General features: G+C 38.3%; 1 protein-coding gene across 4 annotated transcripts in view; it reads left to right on the forward strand.

Annotated features, from left to right (window-relative positions):
* The first annotated feature begins 12631 nt into the window (after positions 1-12631).
* Positions 12632-24478, forward strand: part of VPS26A (VPS26 retromer complex component A) — a 31233-nt gene continuing 19386 nt past the window's right edge. Inside the window, exons 1-2 of one of the 4 annotated variants that reach the window (XM_023644171.2) lie at positions 12632-12889; positions 18919-19068. In XM_023644171.2, coding sequence (XP_023499939.1) covers positions 12887-12889; positions 18919-19068 — 153 coding nt within the window. In that variant the 5' untranslated portion in view covers positions 12632-12886. Of the gene's footprint in view, positions 12890-12934; positions 13237-18918; positions 19069-24112; positions 24287-24478 lie in introns of those variants that run through there. The other 3 variants (XM_070226461.1, XM_023644170.2, XM_070226467.1) reach the window with 3 other exon arrangements.

The following is a 24478-nucleotide window of genomic DNA, read 5'->3' on the forward strand; positions in this document are numbered from 1 at the left end:
CATAACATTACATCTTACCGAAGGACCCACTTTACAGCAAGAAGATTCAGCAGTGGCACATGACCATGAGATCCACTGGTTCTATTATACATCACATCTTCTAGATGCCACCAACATGATAGAATGATGGAAGGGCCTGTAGAAGGCACAGTAAGATACTGGCTTGGATATGATATATGGAGGTTAGGATGTGAATTTCCAGGATGCAGTATACATGCTAAATCAATAACCTCTATACTGTGCTGCATCCTTTTTTTTTTTAAAGATTGGCATCTGAGCTAACTATTGCCAATCTTCTTTTTTTTCTTCTCCCCAAAGCCCCCCAGTACATAGTTGTATATTCTAGTTGTGAGTGCCTTTGGTTTTGCTATGTGGGACGCCGCCTCAGCATGGCCTGACGAGTGGCGCCATGTGCATGCCCAGGATCCGAAGCGGTGAAACCCCGGGCTGCCGAAGCAGAGCACTTGAACTTAACCACTCAGCCACGGGGCCAGGCCGTGTGCTGTAACCTTAATGTGTAGAATACATGGTTCTAGGAACCAAGGAATGGTTCCTAGGAAGTAGTATAGGACACAGTTTAACACCAAGACTACTTAGGGAATTTTTGCTTCCTGTTCCTATAACTCTGTGTTTTGTAGATTTAGATGTTATGGTTCCCCAGGGGAAATGCTTCCACCAGAGGACACAGTAAGAATCCTATTGAAATTTAAGCAATGGCTATCATCATTCAGGCACTTTAGGCTCTCTGTGCCAAGGGATGAACAGTCAAGAGAAGAAGTCATCATCTAGGTGGGGGTAATGGACCTGATCACAAGGAGGAGGCAGGACTGCTGCTATACAGTGGGGACAGGGAAGACTGTCTTTGACATGCAGGTGACTTACTGCAGCTTCTCCCAGTAATTTCTTATCCAGTGTTGACGGTAAATGGATAAATTCAGCAGCCAGGCCTGAGAAGGGCATGGTAACCAGGGGCTCAGATCTTCGTGGCTGAAGGTCTGGGTCAGTCCTCCAGCTAAGCCTCTGGGCCGGTAGTGGTGTTAGCCAAGGATGAGAAAAATCTCAACTGATAACAAAGGAGGAACTTGATGACTGTCAGTTGTAGTCTTTATACCGGCGGCAGTTCATTCCGCTGACCTTCCCCTCGTAAGTCATCTCCAGGAAAAGAGCACTCAACCGTCCTGAAGGAGCTGCTTCCAGAATTTATACGAAGCAAATGGATTTGAGTGGCACAGGGGTGGACTGTTATGGATGCTGTGCTGTGTTGCCCAGATTTCCCCTTCAGAACCGGAGGGCTTATTCCCCCAGCTTCTGGGAAGTTTGGCTGATAGCTACAAGTTCTTAGATGAAGAGAGCCACACCACACCATTCCTGGATAAGTCACAGCCAGAGACTCATCTAAGTGGGTGTATAAAGGCTCAGACTTCACACTCCACTTGGGACAACTCTGAGGGGACATCTCAGCTTCAGAATTCTTTATGGGGTCAGGTGAAACTTTGTTGCGAGTCCATTACAGCTCAATTCATTCCTGTGTAATCCTACTGCTTCTGATCCTGCAAAGACGTTGATCCTAAGAACACTTCATCTATGAGTCTGCTTCTCATAGGGCTCAACTCATACCAATTATCTTTATAACATTTTACTGTTGGTGACAACTGTTAAGTTATATCCTGATCTTTTCACTAATAAATCTATCCGTAATTATTTAACAGGAACTTTGTATTTATGCTCAGTAGGGTGTTACTGTCATGAGACCTAATTTTTGGCTCCCATAGCTATTATAATATAGCAGAGAATAAGGCATGTTTTAGAAAATATACACATTGCTTTGTGTTTTCTAGTTAAGCACTAGGTTTTACACATTTGAAGAAGGGGTAGATAGTTTAGGTTGATTTTTATTAAAAAATGACACTTTTATTAAGAAGGATCTTAAACTTGCCACTAAGGAAATGTAGAATATGTCTGTCTTTGGAGAGGTAACTAGACTGATTAAAGAAAAAGTATGAGCTTTAGAATTTCCAAGTCCTGGCTTAAATACCAATTTCACTCTTTTCAGCTTTGTAAATCAGGCAAGTTAATTTTTCTAAGCTTATCTAGGGAGGGCAATGTTGTGAAGGGGTTAATTGTGTGGCCTCTGAGCCAGATCACCTGGTTTCAAAGCTCTGTCACTTACCAGCTAGGTAACCTTAGACGAGTTACTTAGCCTTTCTGTACCTCATCCTCCTCCTCTTTAAAATGAAGATAATGATAGTTCCTACCTTATAAGTTCATTGAGAAGATTAAATAAATTAATGTATGTAAAGTACTTGGAATAACCTCATTGGTGATCAATAAACACGGGCTATTATCATTATCTATAATATAGGTTAACACTATTTGCCTCCAAGGTTATGGTGAAAGTTAAGTGAGGCAATGTATGAGATATGATTAGCTTAGTGCCTGGTACATAGGAAGCCCCTATAAAATTATAATCATGAAATGTGTGTTGTGATTACTTGGTAAGTTTTTTTTTTTTTGAGGAAGATCAGCCCTGAGCTAACCACTGCCAATCCTCCTCTTTTTGCTGAGGAAGACTGGCCCTGAGCTAACAACCATGCCCATCTTCCTCTACTTTATACGTGGGACGCCTGCCACAGCATGGCTTTGCAAGCCGTGCCATGTCCACCCTCGGGATCCGAACCAGCGAACCCCGGGCCGCTGAGAAGCGGAACATGTGAACTTAACTGCTGCGCCACCTGGCCGGCCCCCTGTAAGATTATTTTAAAGATTCCATCTACGTGCCAGGTACTGTGCTAAGCGCTGGGGATACAGCACAAAGACACATGAGACAGTCTGTGTCCTTAAGCTTAGAGTCTAACAGGGACTGAATGAGAGTGAATGTAATATGTTCTTGCCTGGCCCAAAGGAAGGTAGGTAGATGGAGGTAAATATTCTCAGGTACATAGAGGAAACAGTATATAAGCCATACGGGTTCTTTCTAATCCTAACTCTTTTTAACTTTTGGGTTCTATTTGTCAATCAGTCATTTACCATAATTTTTGGAGGGGGGCAGTTGGAGCTTCTTCCAATTTGTACTTTTGAGTAGATCTCTAATTCACAGTCACTTTTTCTCATATTATACGATGCACAAAAATCTACTAAGGACCAAGACTACAGGAATAAACAGTTAAGACTACTCACAGTGTAGTGAGGGAAACATAAATAACTGTAATACATTTTACATTATAGATTTTTTCAAACATATAATAATTATAAACAAAATGCTAAGATAGCAAAGGGAAGGGAATGATTGATTGTGAAGAAGCTTTTTGTCTCCATTCCCTCAGCACATAGTCTGTTTTACCATTTGAGTCACTGCTTAAAATATTAATAGCATTGATCTTTCAGAATTCTGTTTGTCTTAGGTTTATACTAAACCATGGTCTCTTAGCTTTGGCATTATTGACATTTTGGATGACTTATTTCTTTGTTGTGGGGGCTGTCCTGTGCATTGTAGGATGTTTAGTAGCATTTCTCATCTCAGTAGCACTCCCCCACACACGACACTCAAAAATGTCTCAGACATTGCCAAATGCCCATTGGGGAGAAATATCTTCCCCTCTTGAGAACTACTGCACTAAACCAATGATTGTTTTTTGACTAAAGTCTTATCAGTTATGTTCCCATTTTATAATGGTATAGTATGATTTATCATTTATCATTGGTCCATAAGAACCAGGAACTTTACTATCACAATCATTCAACTACTCGATATGTGATTTGTTACAGAGAAAAATTACATCAGTGATTTATGTACAAATCTACATTTTTAGATATTTATGTGTTGATTACTGGATGTTTTCTTTCTTTATCTTCACCAGGACAAAATGCTAATAAAATGGGATTTTCAGAGAATAAGAGAGAACTCTTGGAAATGAAAAAATCTAACAGCATCTGTTGGTTATCTATTGCTGAGTAATAAATTACCTCAAAATTTAGTGGCTTAAAATAATAAACATTTATTATTTCATAGTTTCTGTGGATCGAAAATTTGGAAGTAGATTACCTAGGTGGTTCTGGTTAAGAGGTCTCCCATGAGATTGCCATTAGGATGTTAGCTGGTGCTGCAGTCATCTGAAGACTTGACTGGGGTGGGAGGGTCAGCTTTCCAAGATGGCTCACTCATATGGCTGTCAAGTTAGTCCTAGTTGTTTACAGGAGGTCTCAGTTCCTCATTATGTGGGCCTCTCCATTGGGCTACATGACATGGCTGCTGACTTTTCTCAGAGTGAGTGATCCAAGAGAGAGCAAATCAGAAGCAGCCTTGGAAGTCACATACCATCACTTCTACCTTATTTTGTTGGTCACATAGACAAACTTGATAGAATTTGAGAAAGGACTGTGTAGAGGTATGGATCATTGGGGGCCACCTTAGAAGCTGGCTACTGTAACACTGTAATAAAAAAGTATAAGGGTTGGAACATAAAATTGGGGAAAATCACCTAGAAAAGAGAAGAAAAAGACAGATAGATGGAAAATAGGAAAGAAAAAGTACAAAAGTGACACAATTAATCCAGAAACTGAAAATGACTGATAGGAGCTCCAGGAAGAGAGAGGAGAGAAAAGAGATGGGAGGAAATTACCAAAGAAATTTAGCAAGGTTTCAAGACACAAAGTCAATATAGAAAATCATAGACACACATACATACACAAGCACTGAACAATTGGATATTGAAATTTTAAAATCTCATTTATAACTGTCAAAATAAGTGTTAAGGGATAAATTTCACAAAAGATGCATAAGACCTCTACACTGAAAACTACAAAACATTACTGAGAGAAATTAAAGAAGAGCTAAATAAATAAATAGAGAAATATACCACGTTCATGGATTGGAAAGCTCAATATTGTTAAGATGTCAATTTTCCCCAAATTGAGCTATACGTTCAATTCAATCTTGATAAAAATCACAGAATTTTTTTCCTTTTATGTAGAAGTGGATTAACAATTCAAAAATTGATGTGGAAATACAAAGAACTTAGGATGACCAAAACATTCTTGAAAAAGAACTAAGTTGGAGTAACTAGATTTCCTTACATCAAGGCTTCTATAAAGTCATAGTAATCAAGACAATGTGGTATTGTATAGACAAATAGATCAATGAAACAGAGTAAAAAGTCCAGAAATAGATCCATAATATATAGACAATAGATTGTTTACAAAGGCACCAAAACAACTTAATGGAAAAAGGAAATTATTTCAACAAATGGTGCTGGTGGGGCCAGTCCGGTGGCTCAGTGGTTAAGTTCATGAACTCGGCTTCAGTGGCCCAGGGTTCACCCGTTCGATCCCGGGTACAGACCTACGTACCGCTTGTCAAGCCACACTGTGGCAGGCATTCTACATATAAAATAGAGGAAGATGGGCATGGATGTTAGCTCAGGGCCAGTCTTCCTCAGCAAAAAGAGGAGGATTGGTGGCAGATGTGAGCTCAGGGATAATCTTCCTCAAAAAAAAAAAAAAAAATGGTGCTGGAACTATATGGACACAAGTAAGCCCTCAAATCCTATCTTACATTATTTGCAAAATTTAATTTGAGATGGATCACATACCTAAAAGTAAAAGCCAAAATTCTCAGGTCACCCAAAAACGTTATTAAGAAAATAAATAGGCAAGCTACAGACTGAGAGAAAATGTTTGCAACTAATATATCTGATATAAGACTTGTATCCAAAATATTGAATAAACTATAACTCAATAATAAGAAGACAAACATCCCAATAAAAGATTGGCAAAAGTCTTAAGAGACACTTCACAAAGGGAGGTATACTAATGTCCCATAAGTACATGAAAAAGTGCTTGACATCATGAATCATCAGGGGAATGAAAATTAAAACCACAGTGAGATAGCCACATTCCCATAACAATGGCTAATACTGAAAACATTGACAATACCAAATATTGGCAAGGATGCAGATACTAAACTTTAATATATTGTTGATGGGAAGGTAAAATGGCAAACCATTTTAGAAAATGGCGTGGTGGTTTCTTATAAAACTAAATATACACCTACCCTACCCAGCAATTCCACTTTAGCTATGTTCACAAAAGGACTTGTACATGAATGTTAGTAGCACTTTTTTCACAAAACAGATGTCCATTATCAGGAAAAAGGATAAATATCCTATGTTCTATTCATATAATGGAATACCACTAAGCAATAAAAAGGGACAAACTGCTGATACATAGAATAACATGAATGAATTTCAAAATCATTATGTTTAGCGAATGAAGAGAGACACAAAAGAATACTTACTGTATGATTCCATTACTATGATACTGTAGAACGCTCAAAGCTAACCAATATTGAAAAAAATCACAACAGTGGTTGCTTCTAGATGAGATTGACTGAGAGGATATAAGAAAGTTTTGTGGGGTTGATGGCAGCATTCTATATCTTGATAGAGGTGTGGGTTAAATGAATGTACGCATCTGTCAAAACTGATCAAAATGTATACTTAAGACTTACACATTTCACTATATGTAAATTATATCTCAATAGAAAAAGAAAAGGGGGAGAGTGAGATAAAGTATTAAGTATGGGTACATTTAAGAAAAGAACTGTATATTGTGAAAGAAACATTTGGCATTTGCAATGGTAACCCAAAAAAAGGAAATAAGAATATTTACCATGATACAGCTTCACTCGCTGAACTTAAGCAGAGTATATTCTGTCTGGTCTGGGAGGTTAACAGGAAAGACTGTTTTTATACTCGTTGGCATGCTTTAAATTAGATTTTCACTTTTTCTTTCTTTGGTGTATTTGTATTTGATTCTCTTTCCTTAGCTTTGGCTGCCAGCTCTGCAAATAACTAGCTGCTCCTTGACACTGTCACAGTTATCAATATAACTTTTCCATCTTTATCAATTTGGATAAATGGTTATTTTTCTCTTAACTGGTTCCTGGTAGATAAAGGCTCAGATTACCTTCTCACCTAATACTTTTTTACCTAAACCTGGTACTTTTGTTTTTGAAAGTAAATGCTTGTAAGTTAGTCACATTTTCCCCACCTCTTTTTTTGCAAAGGGCAAATTTACAGATGCCACAGTCCTTGGCTGGCAAAACACTATACTTCTCATAATCTACCTTTAACATTCTGGTTTGCCAAATAAATAGATGGGTAGATAGATAAATAAATAACTCACTCCACTGTTCTGTTGCTCCTCGTGTTTATTACAATAGCACAATGATTGGGTTTTCATCAGTAGGACAAAGAACTAGTATCAATTAGCTTCTAGCGTGACCGTCTTTGCCAGCTCTGATATATACTCGGCTTCATCAGTATTTCTTTGCTGCTGCTACTTTTCTTTCACTTATTCTCTTTGATGTGTTGATACTTAAGCCCCCAAACAAGAGTAGGTAGGAACCAGAATAGCCGTCAAGGTAATAGGCAAACCTTCTAAGTGAAAAAAAGTTTTCTTCTTCTTTCATTGTCTTATTTTACGAAGACTTGCTTTGTGTTTACTGTTTTCTTCTCACAGTTCAAATGACAATACTAGTGTCACTATAGTTATGAATAATATACTAATACATAGTGCACAGCTTTAAAATAGCTTTTAGAAGTCACTGGACCCCATCCGGATTCTATCTGACTTACTAAATGTGCTTTGACTATCCTCTTATTGACTAATGTCAAGTGGGTAGTCCGATAGAGTTAAAAAGAACTCTGCACTGGGAGTCAGGACATCAGCATCTACACTAACCAGCTGCATGGTCTTGCTCCTAGTAAAACAAAAGAGTTGGATTAGTTGATCTCCAATTAGATCTACAGCTCTAATTAAAAATTAAAACAGAATATTTATTGTGGGTTTACTGAGTTTAGGTATTGCAGTTGGTCAGAGAGGAGTGGGATGAAGTTGCAACTTTTGGTCCCTTCTCTAAATCTGGTAGGCAAGACAGACTATATTCAAAGAGAATAAACAGAGTGCTCTGTTAGAATGAGGATGGAAGAAGAGAGTTCTCCCCAAGACTGTGAAGAGATACACAGTCAAAATCAGAACATGCTACTTTAAAATTCTGACCCAACAATCTTTTTGGATCTAGAGTTGGGAGCAACATCTATGGATCTCTCTATACTCAACTGTTCTCTATCTGCTCCTCATCCTGTGTTACTGTCCCTGTCATTCACTAGGCTTCCGCTACACTGTATTCCAATTCCTGGAAAGAACTAAGCTTTTTCCTAGTTCAGGACCGCTCCCCTTGATGTTCTTTCTGCCTGGAATGAACTTCTCCCTTCATTTCTTCTAATAGGTGACTCATCCTTTCAGATTTCAGTTTAAATGTAACTTTCCTACCACCCTATCTAAAAATAGCTCTTTTCCACTCATCATGACATGTTTATTTCTTTTTATTTCATGTTTTATTTCATGTTTATTTTTCCAACTGAAAATATTTTATTTAATTACTTGTTATTTACCATTTCCTAAACTAGAATGTAAACTCCTTGGGGGCAAGGATATTATTACCATTATTGTTACTGTTATTACTATTTTTGCTAACTGGCTCTAATCCTCAGCCTAGAACAACACCTGGTATTTAGCGAGCACTCACTAAATATATGTTTAATGAATGAATATAAGGATCCCAGAATCCAAATATCTGGCTCCAGCAAATACTCTCAATTACTTGACAGAGACTCCTATAAAAAATCAATCTAAGGAGAGGAAAACATAAAACACATTCTCTGATTTATCCTTGTTTCCTTTACAGTCTTAGGGAAAAGAATTGTACTTGTTTCATTTCACATTTTATCATTATATATAATGCCGAACTGAGCATCAGCAATAATAGAGATGAACTTTAAAACATGTATAAAGAAAAAAAAAAAACATGTATAAAGATGTTGCCCCACTCTACTAAACAGGAATTTTACAGGTACACAAAGGAGCACATTTAACCACAGTGTAGGGCTAATCCATAGATTACTGTTTTTAAAGAAATTTCTGCCTTATAAACTTGATTTAGGATTTTTGCAGCTAAGTTCACAAAGGATATTGATATGTAACTGTTTTCCTGTAATGTCTTTGTCAAGTGTTGGTATCAGGGTTATGCTGGCCTCAATAAAAGAAGTTGGCAGTGGCTGCCTCCTGGCACAGTGGTTAAGTTTGGTGTGCTCCTCTTCAGCAGCCCGGGTTCACAGGTTTGGATCCCAGGTGTGGACCTACACTACTTGTCAGCCATGCTGTGGTGGTGACCCATATATAAAATAGAGGAAGATTGATACAGATATTAGCTCAGGGCTGGTCTTCCTCAGCCTAAAAAAAAAGGAAGTTGGCAAGTGTTCTCTCTTCCCATATTTTCTTAAAACGTTTATGTAAAAACTTTTGTTGTTATTTCTTCATTACATTTTGGTAGAACTCACCAGTGAATTCTATGGCCTAGAGATGTTTTGGGATGGGAAGATTTTAAATTTTGCATCCAATTTCTTTAACTGATATATGACTGTTTAGGTGTTTTATTTCCTCTTATGTCCATTTCAGAAAGTTGTGTTTTTATGGAAGCTGTCCACTTCCTCTAATTTGTCAAACTTATTGACAAATTGATATATTCTCCTATTATCCTTTTGATGTCTATAGGATCTGAAATGCTGTCCTCTTTTTCATTCCTAATATTGTTAATTTGTGTTTTCTCCTTTGGTATTGCTAGAGGCTTAACAATTTTATTAATTTTTCCAAAGAACCAACTTTTGGATTTCTTGATCTTCTCTATTGCTTGTCTATTTTCTATTCTCTTGACTTCTGTTCTTATCTTTGTTTTCCTTCCTCCTACTCAAAGTTTAATTTGCTTTCTTTATTGTGGTAAAAAACACATAATATAAAATTTATCATCTCAACCATTTTTAAGGGTACAGTTCAGTAGTGTTAAGTATATTCACATTGTGAAAAAGATCTCCAGGACTTTTTCATCTTGCAAATCTGAAACTCAATACTCATTAAAAAGCCCTCCCTTTTCCCCTCCCTCCTAACCTCTGGTAACCACCATGCTATTTTCTGTTTCTATGAATTTGACTACTTTAGATACCCCATATAAGTGAAGTCATACAGTCTTTTTGTGACTCACTTGTTCCCCTTAGCATAATGTCCTCATGGTTTATCTGTGTTGTAGCACGTGACACAATTTTCTTCTTTTTTAAGAGAGAGTAATATTCCACTCACCTGTCCATGAACATTTGGGTTGCTTCTACCTGTTGGCTATCACGAATGAACATGAGTGTTCATACGTGTTATGAATGTAGGTATGCAAACATCTCTTTGAGACCCTACTTTCAACTCTTTTGGATATATACCCAGAAGTGGGATTGCTGGATCATACGGTAGTTCTATTCTCAATTTTTTGAAGAACTTCCATACTGCTTTCTATAGGGGCTGCACCACTTTGCAATCCCACCAGCAGTGCATGATGGTTCTAAGTTCTCCACCTCTTCACTCACACTTGTTGTCTATTTCTTTTTTTTCCCCCAGTAACCATCCTAATGGGTGTGAGGTGATATCTTGTGGTTTTGATTTACATTTCTCTGATGACTAGTGACGTTGAGCATCTTTTCATATGCTTCTTGGACATCTGTATATCATCTTTGAAGAAATTTCTATTCAAGTTCTTTGCCCATTCTTTTTTTTTTTTGAGGAAGATTAGCCCCGAGCTAACATCTGCTGCCAATCCTCCTCTTTTTGCTGAGGAAGACTGGCCCTGAGCTAACATCTGTACCTGTCTTCCTCTACTTTATACATGGGACACCTGCTACAGCATGGCTTGACAAGCAGTGCATAGGTCCACATCCAGGATCCGAACCAACAAAGCCTGGGCCGCTATAGTGGAATGTGCAAACCTAACTACAGCACCACCAGGCTGGCTCCTCTTTGCCCATTGTTTAATCAGGTTATTTGATTTTTGGTTATTGAGTTGTAGGAGTTCTTTATATATTCTGAATATTAAGAATATATGTTATTGTATTATAGGAGTTTTTTCCATATTTTGGATATCTTATCAGATATATGATTTGGAAATATTTTCTCCCATTCCATAGGTTGCCTTTTCACTCTACTGTGTCCTTTGATGCACAAAAGTCTTTAAGTTTGATGTAGTCCCATTCGTCTATTTTTGCTTTTGTTGCCTGTTCTTTTGGTGTCGTATCTGAGAAATCATTACCAAGGCCAATGTTGTGAAGATTTTCCCTTATGTGTCCTTTTAGGAGTTCTATACTTTTAGGTCTTATGTTTAGGTCTTTACTCCATTTTGAGTTAATTTTTGTGTATGGTGTAAAGTAATGGTCCAACTTCATTCTTCTGCAAGTGGATGTCCAGTTTTCCCAACATCATTTGTTGAAGACACTGTCCTTTTCCCACTCAGGTGTCATGGCACCTCTGTCAAGATCATCTGACCATATATGCAAACGCTTTTTTTTAGTCGACTTTATTTAGAGCAGATTTAAGTTCATAACAAAAGAGAGCAGAAAGTACAGAGTTCCCATATATCCCCTGCTCCTCTCTACATGGTATGTGCTTTTTTAAATCTTCCTGATTTGAACTTACATTGCTGATTTTAAACCTTTCTTCTTCTCAACTGCATGCATTTAAAGCTACAGATCTTCCTCCAAACACTACTTGAAATTGTATCCCATAAATCCTGTTATGTTGTATTTTCATTATCTTTTAGTTCAAATATTTTAAAGTTTCCACTGATGTCTTCTTTGACACAGCGCTTTAGAATTATGTTGCTTAGTTTCCAAATACTTGTGGATTTTCTAGCTATCTTTTTGCTATTTGTAGTTTAATTCTATTGTGATTAGAGACCATACTCTAGTCTCAAGCCTTTTACATTTGAGACTTGCTTGCCCTGCTTCACAAACTTGATTCTGTTTTGTGACGGGATAATTACGGTACCTTCAGAGTGTCATTCTTTTCTGCTTTGGATATACGCATAGAGAGCAATGCGGTGGTTCAACACTAAGTTTTGAAATCCTAAAGCAGGATTCCATTTATCAGGAGGTCCCCTAGGCTTACACCACCGCGATTAGGATGTGGTTAAAGCCAGGGTACTGCAGCCAAAGGAAAGCATTTGCCCCTGTCGCGAGGGCAGGGCGGTATGAGTCCTCTGTGAGCCCTCTACAGCTCCGGGCGGACAGCTCACGAGCTATCCGTGCCCTTTACGAAGCAACGGATGTAGCACCCTAACACTTCTACTGGTCGTCTCTTCTGAGGTGACAAAGCCGACACGTTCTCAAAACCCAGAAGCTCTCAGAGGGAGAGGGAGCTGGGTAGAGTTCGAGAAAGGCGGGAGAATGCCTCATCCTGGACTGAGAGAGCACGTCTCTCGCGAGGCCTAGGGAAGCACGGCCTCGGTTAACAGCTCCCCTTCGCCTCGGCGGCCCAGGGATCCAGCTGCGGAGAGCGCCTCCTGAACGAACCCTTCCTTCCCTCCTTCCTTCCGTCCCAGCCACTCAATCTTCCAGAGGCAAGAGGAACCGGGTGTGGCCGAGACGCCAGTCAGCGAACCGCCCGTCACGTGACAGAAGACGGGCGGGGGGGGTGGGGAGAGGACCCGGGGAGCCTACGTCCGCCCGGCCCCCCCCTTTACGTCATCTCGGTGGCCACGCCCCCCGCCGTAGCGTGTTGCACCGGGCCCCGCCTCCAAACGGCGTCTCCTCCCAGGGCCTGGCCGGCCAGTAGGGCGGGGCGAGCGGCCCGGAGGGGGCCGGTGCCGGGGGAAGGGAGGAAAGGAAGGGAGGGGTCACGTGCGGCCCGCGGTTCGGGGTCACGTGACGGGGCGCCGGGGCGGAGGGAGCCGGGGCCGGGAGTTCTCCTGAGGGAAGAGGAGTGAAGTGGGGGGGACGCGGTGGTGGCGGCGCTGACAATGGTGAGTGCGCGGCGCCGCGCGCGCTCGCCGCCAGCCCTCGCCCCGAGCACGGCGGGACGGCCAACGGCGGGCCAGGAGTCGCGGGAGGGGCCGCGGGGAGCTGCAGGAGCGGGCAGGCGAGCAGGGCGGGGAGCCGGGGTAGGCCTGTCGGGCCACCGCGGGGTCGGGGAAGAGCGGGCGGCGCCGCCTCGTCCCGGTCTCGGCGAGGCCCGAGCACCTGCGGGCGGCGGCGCGCTCTCCTGGCCATGTCGGAGCCTCTGCCGGCGTTCCTTGACCGGCTCTGGGGGCCCTGGCTGGGTACTCGGACCCTGCCTCTGCGGGGGCTCGCCGCCGCCTCCCCTTCCAAGGTAGCTGGTCCCTCCGCTCGTCCCGGGCAGCCTCGCTTCCTTTCAAGTGGGATGACCCAGGAGTCCCCCAGGTCCGGGCCCGGGGACTTGGTCACTCTCTTCCAGTGTGTCACGAGCTTGATAAACTTGATTTTTCTCTTTTTCCTGGATATGATGACATTCTGCCATTTCCTGACCCCAGTGCAGCCTTGATGTTGACACTTGTAGAATGGGAGAGAAAAAGAAAAGGACGTTGGGATGGGGGACGTCTTTAACTCCGAAGACACTAGTTTCGTGCCCTCTGGTTTAAGCATTGGCTCCCATTTCCTTCCCCAAGCCATTTCTAGAAACTTGACTGCTTTGGGATGTTGAAATGGCCTACGGAGAGAGGAGGGAGGGAGATCAGAATACAGTTAGTGGGAAGCGCCAGCGTGGGCACGGGGGCATTTAACTTTGTGTGTTGGCAATCTCCTCTAGATTGGAGCTCATTTGGCTCATTTTATGGTAGTATTCGTTTATTCGTTTCATTGAGCAAGCAGATGTTGAGCGCCTACTGTGTGCTCTCCTTATACTACCTGCTTTCCTGAAGCTTACTGGTTCAATAAACTGCTTGAAACTTCTGCCTAAAGACCAGGCTAGGTTTATAAAAAAAAAAAAAAAAGGTACTGTGAATAAATATATTTTAAAGTCAGAAATCGTGTTCTTTTAATCAAAAAAAAAAGTAAAGACAGACATGTTCATTCTTGGAGTCTTCTTTTCTTTGATTTAACAAATGATTACTTAGGTGTGCCCAGGGGCTGTGAGCAAGACTGCAACAGCCCTTGCTGTCTTGTAGCTTACAGTCTAGAGGGAGATAAACATTTATTTGTGTAATAATTTGTTTAACGTGGAAATCACAGTTGTGATAACTACCAAGAAGGAAGTATTGGGAGACCTCGCTTTGTCGGGGAGTCACTGAAGGCTTCTTTAATTGACTGTAATTTGCAAAGAAAACTTAAAAGCTCTCCTATGTTTTGCTTACATTTAAAATTATTACTTTTAATAAGTTTTTGAATTATGTTCAGGAGCAGTTTATTTTTATTTTCAAGTTACTTGTGAGACATAAACTAAACTGAAATGGGCACAGATGTAATATATGTATGAAAATTTGCTGTTTCATTGCTTGTCTATGGGCTAAGTGAATAAATTTTGAGAGCGTCCCCTCCGCCTCACCTTGAGTTGCATTTCTTTACATCAGCTGGAGTAGTGAAATTTCTTCAGTGAGGTCTAAAAAGTTTGTCTTTTAACATATCCACGTGTAGTTTTGCTAGATGGGTAATACTCAATATTGGGTTTACAAATTATAGGACAAAAATTAACCTAAAGTCAGTGATATGAAGTTTAGGCCACGATTAGAAAACTGTAAGAACAGTTACTATAATGTTTTAATGGTCATATATATAGCAGTGTAGCTATTTAAGAGTTTTACTTGTATATTGATTGTCTTATATTGTCTGGTATTGCTCCTGCAAACCTCATATTCTAAATGCTCGCTTGAAGCTATCTTTACCAGAAGTCTTTTCTAGATATCTTTTCCATGTAGTCTTTGACTTAAAAGATCTCAAACTGCCTTCTATATTTCAGCAAAAGTCTATGTTTTGTCGAGTAACCCTCGTTACAATTTTTATTCCCTTCCCTTTTCTAGACTTCACAGTCCTGACAATTCTGTATTTTGTTTCCTCTGTACATATCAGGAGAAATATTATAATTTATGAATAAAAAAGATTTTAATGATATGACTTTTTGTTTGAAATGACAGAAGATGCACATCTTGAAATGAAAACTTCAAAAACCAAGGCATTGGGTAGAGAATCTTTCAACTCCTTTTAGAAGGAAAAGAAAAAAGACAAACTTTTTTCTCAGATATTTTTTCTCTCTGTTGTCTACTTGTTAAATGTAAGACATCTACAATTTTGTGGAGGCTTTTAGTAAGACTAGTTCATTTTTGATTTGTCCTAGTGTAAAAAACTGGATGTTAACCCAGGGCCAAATTCTCATGGCGTCATTAACCTCGTTAAAGTGCTATAATTTATTACTCAACCTATTATTGTTTTGCATATGCTATACTAGGCTTTTTTTTTCCCTTTTGATCTCTCCCAATCTTAGTGTTTTGATTGTGTTGAAAAGTAAGTCTACTTTTCATTCTTAGTTATGAAATACTTCGTGCATATGGAAAATAATAGAGGATAACACATCATTTTTATATACTTTTAATGCCTAGGAATTTTAAATTTTTACATATGGTGTCAAAATAAGACTTGTTTAATTATAATTGTGAAGTTTTATAAGACTCTTAAGTGTACACCATTTTAATTAGTGACCATTTTTATTTTATTTTACTTTTGATAACTTGATCTTTTATTATTTCTAAAATTTTTTTGTGAGGAAGATTGGCCCTGAGCTAACATCTCGGCCAGTCTTCCTCTACTTTGTATGTGGGATGGTGCTTGCGTGCCGGATCCCAGCCCTCGAACCCCAGACCACCGAAACAGAGCGTTTGAACTTAACCACTACACCACCAGACAGGCCCCCTTGATCTTTTAATATCAGCTTTCGAATCCCAAATTCAGCTCTATGTGTTAAGTATATGTATGTGGAAAAAAGTTATAATATTTTATCTGTAAAACAATTTTTATAGTTTTCAAATCTCATTTTTCTTGGAAGCAGCTCTGGAAAATATTAAGAGGAAATGAGAAAATTAAATTTTATTTTCCTGCTTCTATTTTATAACTCAAACGAAGCTGTTGTCTTCTACCCTTTCATAGTAGCTCCTCCTACATGAGCACCTCCCGACCCCCTTTGCTGGCTCCGTGCTTTGCACATAGTTGATAATTAGTAAATATCAGCTGATTGATTTTGTGCTGCTATACATTCTCATATCTGTAGCCCTTAGGAGAAAATACACCATGTTGAGCAAGTTTTGAGTTTAAAACTTGGGGTATGAAAACTAACTAGAAAGGGACAGTGCATGTGACCTATCATTGATATTTTTCATTCTCTCAAGTTTAGAATAGTTTTCTGATTAAAATTAGTTTTCTGGTTTAAAGTAGAGTTTATTTGTAATGTTGTTACGAAAGGTTAAAACATCTTGTCAAGAGGAAAATTTGCTCTTTGTGTCTTTGGAGTATGTCAAAAATACTAATCTGGCCATTCTTTGAGTTGATTTCTTGAAGTTAAAATCCTCTTGTTAATATAAGATTAATAAAAACAAAGAAGCAAGCTCAGAATTTAGGAAAACACTCTCTCTTTTGATCACAGCATCACCCTGTGACCTCCCTAGCTTTACAAAGATCATTAGCTCGCTTACTGTTACCCTGCCACCTGAGGACGGACCTGAGACAACGCAAGTGCCTTGTACTAAGCTGCTGCACTAATGCTCACTTCCTGGGGGAGGGCCAGTCTTACCAAAAATGCCAGATTCTAGCTCATTTCTTTTGAGTATCCACTTATTTTTTATTATTAGGACAGTATGTGTTTTGTTTAAAATTAATTTAACATTCAACAGGTATTTGAGTGCTTTCTACTACATGCTACACGCTGCCCCTAACTACTGAGTCTTCAGCCATGAGCAAAGGAAAAGTATCTGTCCTCATGGAGTTTACAGTTCATTCAGGGTGTCAGGTACTAAATAAGCACACCAATTATAATAAATGATGAAGTAAAACTACATGGCATTGTGAGACCTGAATTTGGAGAATACAGTTTTGATTAGGAAGTTAGCGAAGGCATCTGTATGGAGGTGGGTCAAACTGATACTCAAAGGACGAGTGAATTAAGTTAAGATTCTTGGTCTAGGAGAAGAGGGAGACTGACGGACAAATTTCATGAACTTGAATCATTTGAGGCTAGTGAGGCTGGAGAGATGGATAAAGTGAGATATATGTAGGCCACCTTAAGGAATACACTGTGTATGTATTTAAAATAACATTTCATGGAAGTAAACAGTTATAGAAAAGTGACAAGTGTTCAGCTTCTGAATTTCCATAAAGTGAACATACCTGTGTCTCAAGCACTCAGATCAAAACAAAAAAAAAAAACCATTACTAACACCCTAGAAGATCCCTTTGTGCCTTCTTCCAACCAGTTCCTGACTTCTACTACAGTACTATAATGTACGTTACGTGTTTTTGACTTTTTAATCAATGGAATCCTATAGTGTGTATTCTTTTTGTGTCTGGCATCTTTCAATATTGTGTGTGTGAGATTCATCCTTGTTGTCTATAGTTGTATCTCATTCCATTTCCCAGTGTTTGAATATAGACTAAAATTTATGTATCCATTCTCAGTGATGGATATTTGGATTGTTTCCTATTTGGGGCTGTTATGAACAATGATGTGATGAACATTCTTATATTTGTCTCCTGGTTCATATGTGTAAGAGTTTCTGTTTAGGGTGGATACCTAGGAGTGTAATTGCTGGGTCATGGAATATGTATATCTTTAGCTTTACCAGATGGTGCTAAATATTTTCTAAAGTAGTTGTTCCAATTTATATTCTCACCAGCCCACTGAAGGATTTTAAACAGAGAATGATATGATTAGATTTATGCTTTTTTTGTTTTGGTTTGGTTTCTTTTTGGTGAGGAAGATTGGCCCTGAGCTAACATCTGTTGCCAATCTTCCTCTTTTTGCTTGAGGAAGGTTGTCCCTGAGCTAACATCCATGCCAGTCTTCCTCTACTTTATATGTGGGACACTGCCGCAGTGTGGCTTGATGAGTGATATTTAAGTCTGCGAACCTTGGGCCACTGGAGCAGAGTGCGTGAACTTAACCGCTTTGCCACCAGGCCAGCCCTGGATTTACATTTTTCAGAGATCACTGTGGTTTTTGTGTAGGGCGAAGTAAGAAGGGATGTAGGATGACAGGATAGGAGACTGTTCTCTGTGTAAATTTAAAAAAAAGACTAGCTTTCATTATTGACAAAAATAATCCATAACTCTATCTGATATTGGAATAGCTGATGGGTTCTGTATTATTACCAACTAATGTGTTTTGGCATTCATAGGCAATTGATCTTTGTCCTTTAGATTTCTGTTAGATTCAGGATTTACAGAACAAGGCTTAAACGTTTTCTTTGGAAAACTTCACAGGAATTTAATTAGTCTCCTTTATTAGAGCCAGTTTTATTCCAAGGGCTTATATAATGTGACACATCCTGTTCAGATCCGTATAGAAGTAGATTTACAATAAGTAGTACGTTGTAATAATTCATTTGGATTTGGATGAGTAATTTGGATTGTATGAGTTCTGCTATAATGAAAGAACCTAATAGAAGTATAACTAAAGGTAACTTCAAATCCAGATGTTGAGAATTAATTTTTTAGATTTCTGGTACATGTTAGTATTTGATTATTTATAATGGTTATCTATGGAAATGATTGAAATTATAGCATGTTTAAATTTGTTTAGTTTTCTTTTTGTCTTTTTTTATTGTAAAAACTATGTAACATGAATTTGATAAATTTTTAAATGTATAGTACAGTATTAACTATGTGCATATTGTTGTACTATATTTAGTTTTGATGTAGAATTTGATGTAAGTTTCCTTGTGGACTCACAGGTTTGCAGGCTGTGTAACTGTAGGTCATAGGTAATTAAATTTTAGTTACAAAATGTAGTGAATAACAAAACATGATAATTGTGTGCATTTTCTTTTTATTTCAGAGTTTTCTTGGAGGCTTTTTTGGTCCCATTTGTGAGATCGATGTTGTCCTTAATGATGGGGAAACCAGGAAAATGGCAGAAATGAAAACTGAAGATGGCAAAGTAGAAAAACACTATCTTTTCTATGATGGAGAATCTGTTTCGGGAAAGGTACATCTTTTGTTTGGGACAATTACCTAGTTGTAGCATATTAGAATTAGTCATCAAAGTGGTCTGTGCTGTTTATAAATTTGAATGGTTTTATTAGAGACAGAAATTTTTTTTCCTGAAGATCAGCTAAAATCCTTGATTCGTTAGAACATTTACAGGAAAGATTCATAAATTGCAAGGGTTACAAGGGAGAGTCTAAACTAAATTGCATGCAAAATTTTGTGTGTTTGTGACCATGTGCATCTGTTTAGCTTCAGACAGTTTCTCTGGTGGGGCTGCAATTCACTCACAATTTGTTTCTCCTTTAACATGAAGTTGAGTTATAGATATTAGGGATACTTCTCTAAGTTTCTTTCTCATTCTTTGTGGCTTCTCTCTCTATACTACTACCATCGTGTCTATTGATCTTATTTCTTGGTACTCTGTAGAGGACTTAAGTACATTTGGAATGTATCCATGCATGCTGAGATACATTTATGATACCTTCTGTAACGTTTCACTTTTTCCCCTTTTTCTTGTCAAATGATGTGTAAGATTATTTTTATACCTTAGGGAATATGACCAATACACATTAGTCTGTGATACTGAGGAATGGTAATATAGACAAAATCAAGCCATAAAACATTTGAAATAATTTTTTTTAATATAAAAGTTTTTCCACATTGTTTGTTAAAAGTAATATATATACATGGTAGACAGTTTGGGAAAAAAAATAATTATAGTCCCATCGTATGGAAATCACTCACTGTTAAAATTTGGGTGTGTTTCCTCTTGGTCTGTCTGCATTAATGTTTAACTATAAGTAGTATATTAAGCATATCTTTTCCCTATTATTGGATATTTAAGTAGTTTCTATTTTTCAGATGGCTTGTAGTATATCACCATATCTTTGGTGATACAGACATCTATGTGCATACATTTTTCTTTAAATTTCTGTAGCATAAGATTATTTCCTTAGAATGAATTCCTGGAAGCGAGTTCCTGGACGAAAAGACATGAATATTTGAAGGGTGTTAATACATGTTAAACTGGGAAATTTGCATCAAATCACATGTCCACTTATAATGGCTTGTTTTACTCAACGTAGCATTTTTAATGTTTGCTATGTTGATGGGCAAAAATGATACTATTCTTATAATTAGCATTTCTTTGTTTACTAGATAGGTTGAACTTAAGTTTATTAATCGTTTACTGCATTGTCTACTCTGGTCCTTTGCCAAATTCTTCTGTTGCCTTCTTAGTGTTGTTTCTGAAATAAATCTTTTGGTTTTCAACTTTACTCTCCTGGTACTCTTCCTTTAAAAAGATGGAGAGAAACAGAAGAGGCCTAAAAAGAGCAGACAAAAATCATCAAAAGGATAGAACATGTCAAATGAAAGAACAGTAAAGGAAGTAGTCTTTGGTTTATGGAAAAGAAGACTTGTTAATATGGTGGGGGTGGAGCGGGTAGGGACACCAATCTAGTCTCCTTTCTAGGGAGACGTTGAACCTGCCAATATCTCAGATACTTAATTTATAGATGTGACAAGTAAGTAAATAGCTCTCCTGCCAGGTTATAAGCTTTTTAAGATCAGGGGATCAGAGTGTGCTTCTGTATTCTCCATAAATGCATCATAGTATTATCTATATAATAGACTCTCACTAAATATTTATTTGGTTTGTTTATTTACTGTTTTTAAATCTAGTAGGGAACAATCCCTGCCTAGTTTAAAGTAATCTTATGTCATCTGGACCAATTAGGAGTTCATGGCTGATGTTTATGGGATAAGGAAGAGGGGAATGTTTAAGGAAATAAAGATACTTTATGTGATGATACTATATTTTTTTAAAAATAGCTGGCATTCAAATTAAATTTTTGGAATTGCTAGAGATTGTATGTAGATCTAATCAATAACTATAGAGTACACTTAAAAAATGATAAATCTCTTATAGGTAAATATTTTCTGTTTCTCAAAAGATAATCTGGAATCTGTTTATTTATTGACCTGAGATTTTTTCATTTTTAACCTTTTTATTGTAAAACAAAACACATAGAGAAAACCACACAAAACAAAAATGAATTATGTAAGGCATATTTTCTTGTAATAACCGTTCAAGTCAAGAAGGAGAACTTTGCCAGCCATCCCATATGTCCCATCCCAGTCACAGCCCCTTCCCCTCAAAAGTAACCATTATGCTGACTTTTATAACAAACTTCCTTATGTTTTTTTAATTGTTTAGTTCTCCTTTAAAAAAATTTTTTTTATATGTCTTTTAAATCTCGTTTAATCTCAGGTTCCCTCTTCATGCCTTTCTTTTCCTTATAACTTATCTTTGCAGAACCTGGGCCATTTGAACTGTAGGGTTCTGTGTGATTGCATGTTCAAGATATAGTTACTGCCTGTAAATTGCCAGCTGGATCCACAGACTTGATCAGGCTCAAGTTTGGTTCGGAAGAATATCGGTGGTGGTGTGTTTTTTCATCAGGGGGTTCCTGATGTCTGGTTTTCTCTTCCACATTTTTTCCTTTTTGCAACTGTGGTAACTCTTGTTAATATTGACTCCTGACATACCTTTAGAACAGGTTATTAAATAGACGACTTATGAGCACTTTGAAAAGAAAGCTCAAAAGAAAGAGAAGAAAACAAGCGTTGGTTATTTGTGACCCGGCATGGGTCGCTAAGAGCAAGTCTTATCACACCAGTCTAGGTTTTTTGAAATGTCCAAGTATAATAGAAAGATAATTGGGCTAGAGTTGGAATATCTAGCCTTGACTTTACCACTCTTTTGGTAGATAACTCTGGGTGGTCATTTAACTTTCTGAATCTCACCTGTAAATTGAGGAGGTTGGACTGAATCATTGGTTTCCAAACTTGGCTTTGCATTGTAGGATTCTCTGCTAAAAATTCTGCGTCTGTTATATGTAGTCTTGGAGATCTGGGAGGTCTGACGTCCCACCCAAAGCAAGAATAGATTCTTTTTATGATATTCCTGACATGTGAGCTTCTGTATGCACATTTTGTTTTCAGATTTTTAAAAGAGTTTATTTTTTTTCATATCTGTCATTGTAATATCATACAAGATATTTTCATTGCCCTAAAATTCCTCTCCGCTCTGCCTATTCATCTCCCCCCACCCTGCCCCCAAAACCACTGATCTTTGTATTGTCTCCATAGTTTTGCCTTTTCTAGAATGTCATGTAGCTGGAATCATACAGTATGAAGCCTTTCAGATTGGCTTCTTTTCAGGTTCCTCTATGTCTTTTCATGGCTTGATAGCTCATCTGTTTTTAGTGCTGAATAATATTCCATTGACTGGATGTACCACAGTTTATCTGTTCACCTACTGAAGGACATCTTGATTGCTTCCAAGTTTTGGCAATTATGAGTAAAGCTGCTGTAAACATCTGTGTGCAGGTTTTTGTGTGGACATAAGTTTTCATCTTTTTTGGATGAATACCTAAGAACGCACTTGCTGGAATGTATGGTAAACCTATCTTTAGTTCTGTAAGAAACTGCCCAACTGTCTGCCAAAGTAGCACTACCATTTTGCATTTCCACCAGCAATGAATGAGAGTTCCTGTTGCTCCACATCCTTGCCAGCATTTGGTGTTGTCAGTGTTCTGAATTTCGTCCATTCTAATAGGTGTGTAGTGGTTTCTCATTATTTTAATTTGCCATTCCCTGACCATGTGATGTTGAACATCTTCCCATATGTTTATGTGCTAAATGTATTTCTTTTTCTTTTTTAATTGCTTTTTCTCCCCAAAACCCCCGGTACATAGTTGTATATTTTAGTTGTGGGTCCTTCTAGTTGTGGCATGTGGGATGCCACCTCAGCATGGCCTGATGAGCAGTGCTATGTCTGTGCCCAGGATCCGAAAAGGTGAAACCCTGGGCTGCTGAAGCGGAGCATGCGAACATTTGGCCCCACCAAATGTATATTTTTGGTGAAGTGCCTGTTCAGATCTTTTGCCTAATTTTTAATTGGGTTGTTTGTTTTCTTCTTGTGGAATTTAAGAGTTCTTTGTATATTTTGGATAACAGTCCTTTATCAGATGTATCTTTGGCAAATACTCTCTCCCAGTCTATGTCTTGTCTTCTCATCTTCTCATTCTTTTGTTATGTGGTGTTTCTTTCTATTTCCCTGATGTCTAAAGAGGTTGAGCAACTTTTCATATATTTATTGGCCATTGGATATCTTTTGTGAAGTGCCTGTTCAAGTTTTTTTTTGGCTCCTTTTTCTACTCAGTTGACTTTTTTTCTTACTGATGTATAGCATTTTTTTTGTATGTTCTTGATAAGAGTCCTTTATGCTTCTTGATAATATACAGTCCCTTTGTCTATATATGTATTGTAAATATCTTCTCCCACTTTCTGGCTTGACTTTTCACTCTCTCACTGGTGTTTTTTGATGAACAGGAGTTCTTAACTTTAATACACTACAAATGTTATCTTTCCTTTTTGTTTGTCTTTTGTATCCTATTTAAGAAATCTTTGCCTACCTTATGGACATGAAGATATTCTGTTTTCCTTCTCTTATAAATTTTTTAATTTTATTTTGCACATTTAGATCCTCAGTTTTCTTGGAGCTCATTTTCTCTGTGTGACATAGGAGTCAAGGCTAGTTCCTCCCTCAATATAGATATCTGCTTAACCCAACATTTATTGAAAAAGCCAATCTTTCCCCCACTGCACTGCAGTATCAACTTTGTCATGAATTAGAGGTTGTGTGTGTCTGTTCCAACTTCTCTGTTCTGTTCCATTGCTGTATTTGTGACACATACCTTTTTTTTTTAAATAGCCGTATTGACTTATAATTCATATACCATAAAATTCACCATATTAAAGTGTGCAATTCAGTGGCTTTTACTATATTCGCAGAGTTGTGCAACCATCACCACTATCAAATTCCGTAACATTTTCATCACCCCCAAAAGAAACACCATACCATTAGCAGTCATTTCCATGGTGCCACAGACTGAATGTTTGTGTCCTCATAAGATTCGTGTGTTGAAACTTAATCCCCAATGTGATGGTATTTGGAGGTGGGGCCTGTGGGAGGAGCCCTTGTGAATGAGATTAGTGCCTTTATAAAAGAGACTTCAGAGAAATCCCTTGCACCTTCTGCCATGTGAGGACACAGTGAAAAGACAGGCGACTGTGAAGCAGAAAGCGAGCTGTTACCAGATACCAAATCTACTGGTGCCTTGATCTTGAACTTCCCAGCCTCCAGAACTGTGAGCGATAAATTTTTGTTGTTTATAAGCCACCCAGTTTATGGTATTTTGTTATAACAGCCTGAATGAACTGAGACTCCTAGCAACCACTAATCTACAAATCTGCTTGCTTTCTCTATGGATTTGCCTATTCTAGACATTTCATGTAAATGGAATCATAAAATATGTGGCCTTTTGTGTCTGGCTCCTTTC

This window comes from Equus caballus, chromosome 1, assembly GCF_041296265.1.
Source record: "Equus caballus isolate H_3958 breed thoroughbred chromosome 1, TB-T2T, whole genome shotgun sequence".
NCBI classification, from domain to species: Eukaryota; Metazoa; Chordata; class Mammalia; order Perissodactyla; family Equidae; genus Equus; species Equus caballus.